At 39.6% G+C, this 10,257-nt stretch overlaps 1 protein-coding gene across 1 annotated transcript; it reads left to right on the top strand.

Moving 5' to 3' along the window:
• The first annotated feature begins 1,470 nt into the window (after positions 1-1,470).
• Positions 1,471-8,769, top strand: ppp1caa (protein phosphatase 1, catalytic subunit, alpha isozyme a). Its single transcript, XM_047571608.1, has 8 exons — positions 1,471-1,630; positions 1,930-2,040; positions 6,057-6,188; positions 6,332-6,562; positions 6,653-6,757; positions 6,846-7,069; positions 7,786-7,920; positions 8,167-8,769. The coding sequence occupies exons 2-8, from the start codon at positions 1,986-1,988 to the stop codon at positions 8,281-8,283; spliced, it is 999 nt and encodes a 332-aa protein (XP_047427564.1). The 5' UTR covers positions 1,471-1,630; positions 1,930-1,985; the 3' UTR covers positions 8,284-8,769.
• Positions 8,770-10,257: the final 1,488 nt, after the last annotated feature.

Raw genomic sequence — 10,257 nt, forward strand, 5'->3', positions numbered from 1 at the left:
AGCTACAACCACTTCCTTTTTGGATTTGTTTGGTTTGGATCTTTCAGAGTCCCCTTTTTATTATTTTCATTCTTTTTCTTTTTCTGTTCATTCTTTTTATCTTCTTCTTCTTTGTGTGTCTTCTCCAGCTCTATCTTCTCTGGTGTGTCGGTCAGGCTTTTTGTTTTTTCTTTGTATTCTGGGCCTGTGTGTGATGGCTTTGCAGTGGCTGGCAGCAGTTGTACAATTATGTTTTTAGCAATTTTTGTCTCTGAAGAACTTTCAAATGTACTGACTTTATATAGACACGAAGCACGGCAACAAAAACATGTGTCTTTTAATTAACCAATCAAATTTAAGCTTTTAATGGCTGTTTTAGGATTTTTTTTTAGTGTTTTGTGATTGTACCAAAAGAAATTGTGCTTGAAGATCCAAGAGTGATTCTTAATGCAATATTTCATGAATGCATGAGGGGTCAGAAAACATTTTTCCACCACTGTAGACCCATATTGTTACTTACTAAAGCTTGTGCTTACTAAAGCACGTGTGTGAAATGTCTTCAACATGTCTATAATTGTTCAGACACAACAATCAAAAAACCTTGTTCATAGAAATTTCACTTTGTAAGGCAAATAACATTTATTCATTTTTTTTTAACCTAAATGTGCTACCTCTCATACAATGTACCCTCTTCTTTGCAGGATGAGTATAATGATGGCTCTTCAAGAATGTTTGATCACATGACCAACTTCTTTGTTTTTAATAGAAACAAGGGGTGGCACAACTTCCCTGCTGGCATAAATGACCCCACTCTCCCCTATTATGAGCAACCACCTGTCATGAGTAATATTATCAGTTCCACTGAAGCTTTAGTGGAGTCCGTTTACACAAATACAATTAATAAACATATATTACATAACATTACATTAGTAATAGTCACTGTTGTCAGCTATGCAGCCTGAGCTCCATTGCTGGCTGCATAAAATGATTTCTATGACAAGAATGTTTTTCGATTTATGACATGTATTCCTCTTTAATATGTCTGTTTAAATTACGTGGAAAACCTCAATGTGCCTTATTTAAAAATGCATATTGTATTCTGGTATAGTGCGAAGCAATCATAGCTGTGACAGTGTTTGCCTACTGACATCCTAAGTGCAATATTTTATTGAATGACAGTTTATTTACTCTGCTCATTAAAGATGGGAGTTACAAAGGAAGTCTAAGCCTTTCAGATTCCAAAGCGAACTAAATTTATTTTGTCTGTACACGGGGTACTTCCGCATCTCTCGGGTAGTTCAGATTCAGTTCCAAATGTAAACACTGAGTGGCGTACTTTAAGCTTTAATTTGAATCTCCATTGATGCGGTTGTAAACGGGTGTGGGCGGAGCCTATACGTGAGACGGACCCAGCATATGTCCAATCAGAAAGGAAAAGTTTGGCTCTAGATTCTGTAATGGACCAATCATCGTGTGAGAAACATGCGAACGGTTCGGTTTGATTCAGCCTCCTGTTACCGTAGATGTTTCGGTACAAACGGCCCTCTTTTAAAGTTCCTGGGGGTAGAGTGGACCACGATTGAACTCAGAGGATAAATATTTACACATTCTTTCATCCCAGGAGGAGGATTGGTAGTAAACAGAAGCCAAGGTGGGGGACATTTAATCTGTTGACAAGTTTTCTTATATAGCTAGCGTTAGCTAACTTGCCTCGGTTCAGTTGTGCTGCTGCTAGTTTGTATGTGTAGCCGATGGTACTGGGCTAGGAGCTACCTAGCTAGCTGGGTTAGCTCAAGCCCGCATAAGCTCATTGATTGTTCCATTCCAGTCAAAGCTGGATAACTGGTGGAAGACATTCGGTAGCTAACCGCTGGGAATTATGAATCACATTATGGCTAATTGTTAATGTCCCCTTCTTCTATCTTATGCTTTCTGTTCTTTACATTTAAGGTGCTGCTCAGAAAACCGAGGTCTCGACTGCCCGAGAACGTCAGAAAATAAGGAAAATGGCGGAGCCGGACAAATTAAACATTGACTCTATAATTCAGCGTCTCTTGGAAGGTGAGAAGACCGAACCTACAGTGTATAAGCATATGCTTTATTATGCGATATCGGAATAGTAGTGAGATTAAGGGTTATCGGTATCTTGTTGTAGCCTACTTCAGGCTGCTTTGCTCTCAGTCTCGATGGTTGGGTTTGGATCAAAGGTTGTAACCATTTCAATCCTTTCATTTTAGAGACTGTTTAGCGCATGTTCGTAACGTTATTTGTTTAGAAATATATATACATATATATATGTTACAGACACTGCACAGTTTTGTTGTCATTGCTGTGATTTCTACAAATCAAGGGGAATGACGTGATGCCACAGAATGATGCAGCACGGATAAAAGGGGAACATGACACACTTATTTATGCAAATTACTTGCTCGGGGTTTATGGGTTTTGATTAATGCATTTATCTTTTTCCATCTATGAGAAACAGAAGTTTGAGGTTTTTGGTGTGAGGTCAGCATGAACAGAAATGCCCAGTTTGATTAATTACTCTTAGAGACATTTCCAATCATATTTTGTCCCTTCCCTCTGGAGCTGTGTTATGCTTTTTTTTTATGGCTGGAGGATCCGTTTACAATGGCTAGCTTGAGCTTTGTCAGAGTGGCCTTTAATTAGGTGTACACGGATACTTTGATTGATATAGTGTAATACCGTTGGTTTGCTGTCTTTGTAGCACTGCCACTGCTTTTGTAGCACAACACAAAGTGCCTACCTCATTTATTTTTCTAAGAAAGTAGCGACACAGGTTTTGGTTTCAAAATGTGTATATGTACGTGTGCAAAGGGAATAGTTCTATATCTCATTTTGATATTGTGCGTGATACTATTGAAACGTTTCTTCTGCAGATTTGGATTAATCTTGCAATCTGCATATGATCCGTTCCTAGGTGCACTGTGTTAAGACAGGCCGTTATGGTTGGAAGTGTGTGAAAGAAAACAGGGCTGTTTTATCTTCACATCCACATGATGATTGTATAACCGGAGCCCTGAGGACATCAAACAGAGGCATAAATCTCCCCAGACCTCTCCGTACAGTTCATCTACAGAGCATATGCAAAAAGGTTACGACCTCTATGGTTGTCCTTGTAAGGCAAGCGCACTAAACTGGCCTCACAAGACATTATGTCTTCTTTACATGTACACTTAGGAGTTTCTCCTATGGGACTGTTTGTATAGAAACAGTATTGCATGACTGTTGACAGGAGCACCATTATCTACGTAAATTAGTCAAGTCCCCTTCAATTATGTAGCACAATATCCTAGACTTGCTTCAGTGGCCTGTCTGGGCAAAGAAACACATTTCCCTGGACTAACACTGTTTATAAATTTGACCTTTAGCCCTTTGTTTGTTTACCTTCTTAAATATAGGCCCTACACGATCAGCCTAAGCTGAGCTGGTAGATGTGATTGGGATTATGCACAAATATGCATGTGTAGTCATTGTGCCTCCTGGGAGTTTGACTTTGACTGTGTACTATGCTGGCTGCTGGTGTGTTTTGTACATGGCTTGTTGTACTTGGGCCGTGATAAGATTCCCTGCCAAACAGAAGAGAAGACAAACAAGCCTGATAGTGTCAGTATTTATATCCTCTTATGTAACTGACTTGACCTTTTTCTCTGTGTTTGTGGTTTTAGTGTTGGGAATATTGTTGATATACAATTTAACGTGAGGAAACATTGCAGTGGGACTCACCTGTCCTACTGCAGGTGTCACATCGAAAAAGATTAATAAATTATTCCACAGCGACAAAAAATAACCCCCCTGCTTGCTGAATGTGCCCCGAGACAAGACCAATTAAATGTGTTTGGATAATGACCAGTTTCAATTGGATTACATACGTATATCTAAAGCTAAGTGAACTCAGAGAGTGTGTTGCTAATACCATGTCTGCAGAGTGTGACATCACATAAGCCCAGCCAGCACTGAGTCAGGAGCGCTTGACCAAACCAACTGTTGATTCCAGCACCAGCAGCTTTTTTGTTGCGCTGGTCCACTTCTTTGTTTTCAGTTCCCATGACATGATCAGTGTCGTGGAAAGCCTTTTGTCTGTACCCCTCATGATAAGCTCACTGTTGCCCATTGGCTATGTGGCTAACTTTGGAGTAATCTCTGTCAGGGCTTAGCCTTCTGTAATCCAGGTTTAAAGTTACAAGCAGCACTGCAGTATTTATACCTACTTTTCACTGCTTTTAGTTGACACTTCAGAATAGTGCCATTATAGTACTTTCATTTGTTGAGTTCTGCTCTCACCATCCTTCTCCTAGTGCTTTGCAAGCACTATTAAACCTGATTATTTTGGTGCATCATCTGTGACACTAGTGTCAGAATATGCCTTATGAATTAATTTTGGCTTTTATTGTATAGTAACTGTGAATAATGCAGTCATGATTGGTACATCAAGACATCTGCATGGCCAGGCACAGGAAAATGAATTAGCCGTATGTTTCTTATGAGCATGCAGCTACTGATGGTGCCAGTAATGAAGCAACCTTTTGTTCATAGATTTTGAATATGTCTTAAAATGGTTTTAAATTTGATGTTAATGGCTACGATGTGAATGTTGTGCTGTTTCTTTCTGTTCAACTGGAATATTTATAAAGGGGAATATCTAATGATGATCTCAGTATTGACCAAGCAACTAGCAGTCAGGTCTCTGTCTGAGTTTTCTTTGCATTTATTTCACAACATCTTAAACTGTACAACTTAATTATTCCATTTGAAAGGAGCTGTAGTTCAACTGTTGTCATCCATGTCTGCACCGCGGCTGTATTTAAAAGTAAAAAGCATTTTGTCTGTTCGCCTACTGAGAGCTGACAACTATTAAATCAACTCCATAAACATATTAGAGAGAGCTCTGTTTGTACGTGGCTAGAATATAATTGTCACTTGGATGGTTGCAGGCTGCGCTGTCATTGCTACACATATATTACTTGTTCAGTAGGCTGTGTAGAATGAGTTTGATAGGAATGAGTCTCTTCATTAGTAGCGTTGTTAAGAGCTTCTTTGGCATCGAGCAATATGAGTGGGGGCGTGATTAATTTCGTTAGCAGTACAAACAAACATGATTCCAAACTTCAGACAGGAGTAGGGATCTTGCTTAGGTGTGCAGTACACTCGCATTCACTGGGGTGCAGTCACATGGCATCACATCACAGCCCCCTACTTGGCATGTAAATGTTCGGTCATTTACATCACACTAATCTCTTTTCTGGTTTTAAATGATGACTCATATTTGATGTGGGGTGGGATTTTTAAGACCAGTTATCTGTCAAGCAACACTCGAGTCTTTATTATTATTTAGCTCAATTATGTGTGTGGTATGTGTGAAAACACATGACAGTGAGGCACTTGACCAACCCGTCTTAAGATACAATCAGCTAGTTGGATGACTGGGATATAACAAAAGCTTCATTACAAAATGAAGCATAAAAATGCAGTTGATGTGATGTTTCTTGGACTTTTTATTTTTACTTTGAGACTGCATACAGAGGCCTGCCATTATTCACTTCTTAACCGTGCATGCTAAGAGAGTCCTAATTAACTGTTTGCAGCCCTTTGCTGCTTCTGTATCGACAAGAAGGAAGTGGGTTTCATGGTTGTTTCTTAGCTTTGGTTTCAACTGCCACCTAAGCAGCATAACTTGCTTTTGAAAATGACAGCGTCAGGCTTGTTTCCACTAATCAGGCTTTCTCAGATGTTGATTATGTTTTCCTACGTCACAGGGTTGTTTGGTTGTGGTTTAGTAGGTATAAAGAGTGTATGTTGTGTAAGTAACTTGTGTTTTCAAAAATGTATATTATGTGGTTACCTGATGAAGTGGTTGTAAGACTGAACTACTAACAGAATTCGTCAGCATTTGGCTGGTGGGAGGTGTTAACTTCCCAGTCTGGTTCAAAATATGATAATCACGTTTCATTGTCCTTTATGTCAGTCTTCATTCACTCTTACAGCTCTCGAGCAATGTCTTTTTGGTGTTGCTGTACATCCCATAAAACGTCTGTCTCTTTATCTCCCTTTGTCAGTCAAGGGTTCTCGACCAGGGAAAAATGTCCAGCTGACAGAGAACGAGATCCGTGGCCTTTGTCTCAAGTCCCGTGAAATCTTCCTCAGCCAGCCCATCTTGCTTGAACTGGAGGCTCCCCTCAAAATCTGTGGTGAGTGTTTTGTGATCAACAAGACATTTACTCTACTGTAATTGGTGGCTTTCTGCTGGTAAGTGTGAACTCGACATGCAAAGGCATCAACATTCAGCAGCAGTCAAAATATTCTGTTTATGCTTTTCTGCTGCCCCCTGCAGGTGATGTCCACGGTCAGTACTATGATCTGCTCCGGCTTTTTGAATATGGAGGCTTCCCCCCAGAAAGCAACTACCTGTTTCTGGGTGACTATGTAGACAGAGGAAAGCAGTCACTGGAGACTATCTGCCTGCTTTTAGCCTACAAGATCAAATACCCAGAGAACTTTTTCCTGCTTCGTGGCAACCATGAATGCGCCTCCATTAATCGAATCTACGGCTTTTATGATGAGTGTAAGTACACAACATGTCTGTAGATATGGAAAATCATGCATGCATTCTTGACCGATGCACTAAATTTTCATTCTGCTCTTGTGTTGGTAGGTAAGCGACGGTATAACATTAAGCTGTGGAAGACCTTCACAGACTGCTTCAATTGTTTACCTGTGGCTGCCATTGTAGATGAGAAAATCTTCTGCTGTCATGGAGGTAGGCCTTGTTGATATATAATTTTGAGGCGTTGAGGTGATGGGAATTAGACTAAGACGGGTGTGTTCTCTGCGTGTCTTCTCTCCAGGCCTCTCTCCTGATCTTCAGTCGATGGAGCAGATCCGCAGAGTAATGCGACCCACAGACGTGCCCGACCAGGGTTTATTGTGTGACCTGCTGTGGGCCGATCCAGACAAAGACGTGCTGGGCTGGGGCGAAAACGACCGCGGTGTCTCCTTCACATTCGGGGCAGATGTGGTGGCCAAATTTTTGCACAAACATGACATGGACCTAATATGCAGGGCGCATCAGGTAATGTTTAGTAGTCGTTGTGTACAAATTAAAAGCCAGGAGGCCGTGGCCCATGTTACCTAACACTGTATTTATTTGGCTTTTATTTTTATTAAAGGACTGTGATTGTACACTCACGACTGCTTTGTTTAGTAAATCCGTGAATTCAATAACACATCTCAGCTATAAACGCTGCCATCTAAAAAGAGAATAATGACTAAATTAGAAATTTACACTGTTAGAGAGGTATTAATTTAGTTCTGTGTTATTATTACTGAGGTTGCAGTGTTGTTGAACACTAACTGCATTATAATGAGAAGAAACATGAGGACAGAACATTATTAGAATCACAATGCTATAAACTGTAGTGCAGAACAACACTGCCACTAACCATGACTATAATGCGGTAGTAAAAATACCACTGAAATAACAAGAACTGAATATTTTAATCTTTCTAAATTTAGAATTTGTGGAAGCTTTTTGCTTGGTTATACATGTCGACATTGTAAAGCAAAAGGAAGCTTCAATTCAACATATTCTGACCAGAAAGCACATTTCTTTCGCTTAATTTCGTGTCAATATAATGTCCAGGGATGTAATGAAATGTAAGACTCAATACTTTGATAATGGACCTGAAAATCTGAATTTGTGATGCTTCTCACATTTACCAGAACCATTTCAGCTTCTTATTTCTGCTTTGTTACATGCAGTACTGACGCTCTCATTTCTGTCTTAAGGTGGTTGAAGACGGTTATGAGTTTTTTGCAAAGAGGCAACTGGTCACGCTTTTCTCGGCCCCCAACTACTGTGGAGAGTTTGACAATGCTGGTGCCATGATGAGTGTGGATGAAACACTCATGTGCTCCTTTCAGGTGGGTTTGATGGTTTCTTTTTGTTTTGCTGCTTTAAAAGAGTGTCAACCCAATTTTATTCATTACTGATCATTGAAATTGGCCGCCCAAAGCATAGAGTTGTAAATTTTCTATTTGATTTGTTCAGCAACATGATTCAATATGAACACTGAAAATGAGTAAATACTACTTCCTCCCTGAATCTCACAGGGGTTCAGTGTTTCTGTCTGCCAGTCTTAATTAAAAACTCATTTGTCTGTCTCACAGATTCTGAAACCAGCAGATAAGAAATTGTATCCTTACGGAGGAGGGGGAGGAATGGGATCTGGGAGACCGGTCACTCCCCCACGAAATTCAGCCAAGGCTGCTAAGGCCAAGAAATAACACCTGTCGGGTCCCCTGCCCACAACCTGCCACCCCCTGTCGGCCCAACGCTCTCTTTTCCTCTACCTCCCAAACTTGTTTCTCCCTCGTCACCAAACGGCAACAAAGAAAACAAGTGTCCAGGGTTCAATCATGTTTTTTCTCTGAAACTATTTTTAATTGTTTGTTTGGCTATTTGCGTGCAATTTTTATGTATGAGCGTGTGTAAAAAGTGAGAGTGATGATGATGATGATGGAGCTGCTGTATCCTGTGTGTATGTCTTTTCTTCCTCCTGTGCCCTCTTTTCTGTTTTCCTGTCAGTTTTGTAGAAATGGCTTCTTTCCATTCGTTATGTAAATTCAAACCTGGCTGCAGGGGAGGAGAGAAAGAGGGATAGAGAGAAAAGAGTCTTAGCTGTTTATGTTAAGCCTCTGCACTGTTTAATGCTAAACACAAGCTTTTGTACATCCTGTTTCAGAGGTCCGTGTATGTCTGTGGGTGGGTGGGTGGGTGTATGGGTGGTTGGGTGGGTGTGTAGTGAAGGGCTGGGTTCAGGAGGTTTGGGATCAAATTGCACGGTCAAACTGTAATGGCACATACCACTCACTGGGTGCACAGGTGGATAAAGTGGTGCTTGAAAGTTTGTTAAGCCAAGATTTTATGTATAAATATGACTTCAATTACTATCAGATTTTCACCAAGTCCTTAAAATATGTTAACAGAAGAAAAATGAAATGATTATACTTTGAAATTTATTTATTGAAGAAGATGATCTGATATTATCTGTCAGTGGAAAAAGTGTATGAAGCTTTCGGCATCTAGTGTCCTTACGCTAACTTGACAGAGTCGTCCATGGAAACTTTGTCTGCTTGTAGGAAAATCTGATATTTTAGATCATATTTATGCAAAACTGAACATTCAGAAGGTTCCACAAACTTTTCAGCAACAATAAATATGTGCGGGTGAATCCTTGAATTTAATGGGTTCACAATAATAATAATAAAAAAAATCTCTTCCATTTTGAGAACCAATGATTTAGGATCACAGTCATGGATGTGAGATAGTCTCTTGCTTTTTTGTTTTGTAGATACATGGAATCAGTATGTTTTTATTTTATTTTATTTTTTTCTTATTTTTAGTTCACTGAAAATTGAAGACAAATAAAAATACCCATTTATTTGAAGTATGCCATCATGCTGACCGCTTTGTGTTTGCCATTGCTTCCATCATATTGCCCCGCTCAGTGGCTGCTCTTGTCTTCTGGTGTGGTACCTGGAATGGATGAGCTCGAGAGGATGTATCATTCATGAGTCTGTGAAGTGTAATTTTGGCCAAGTTTATACCGAGGTAAAACATAAGAGCATTTTGCATGTTGTGTCAGATTGAGCAAATAATTGGTGGAAATTCATCAATTATAGGAAATGATAAATTAAGACTGCTTTCAGATTGAGGTATTGTTATTGTTAGATTATGTTTTTTTTTTAAACATCTTTTAATTATAGTTAGGAAATCTCAGTGTTTATTTTCTTTAACAATATCTTCTGACGCATGAGCAGTTTGTGAAATAACAAAAAGACTGTCCGGAACGAGAAACTAGTGGCTCTGCTCGGTAAACTCCAACTCAGGACGTCTACAGAAGAGAAAGTGGCTTGATGATATTCTGTATGTTTCATTACAAGCAAAACAAACAAACACAACAAACAAAAGGGGAGATGAGATGGTGAATCATTGATGTAACCTTTCAGTTTGAAGTGTTCTAGTTAAGATCACTTCACTTGATTCCGTGATGAAAACAAAGAGTGGGTTTATTTAAATGTAAAAACCCACACTGACTGAGATCTGTTCGTAAGCTAACACTGGGACCGTGAACTCTAAGGACCAGTGTTTGGAAACTTAAATCCCATTTTTGGCAGTAGGAGATTTATCTTTTAAGCCTTTCAGTGTGTACAGTATGGAGGTTGTGAGCACAAAAATCATAATGTCATGTTCATCAT

Source organism: Mugil cephalus, chromosome 20 (genome assembly GCF_022458985.1).
Source record: "Mugil cephalus isolate CIBA_MC_2020 chromosome 20, CIBA_Mcephalus_1.1, whole genome shotgun sequence".
In the NCBI taxonomy this organism is placed as follows: Eukaryota; Metazoa; Chordata; class Actinopteri; order Mugiliformes; family Mugilidae; genus Mugil; species Mugil cephalus.

Bases quoted from the DNA above. Each gene is read 5' to 3' on its own strand.
- ppp1caa (XM_047571608.1), top strand. From the start codon at position 1,986: ATGGCGGAGCCGGACAAATTAAACATTGACTCTATAATTCAGCGTCTC. The intron at 2,041-6,056 runs GTGAGAAGACCG...TCCCTTTGTCAG, and splicing joins AATTCAGCGTCTCTTGGAAG to TCAAGGGTTCTCGACCAGGG. The intron at 6,758-6,845 runs GTAGGCCTTGTT...TCTTCTCTCCAG, and splicing joins AATCTTCTGCTGTCATGGAG to GCCTCTCTCCTGATCTTCAG.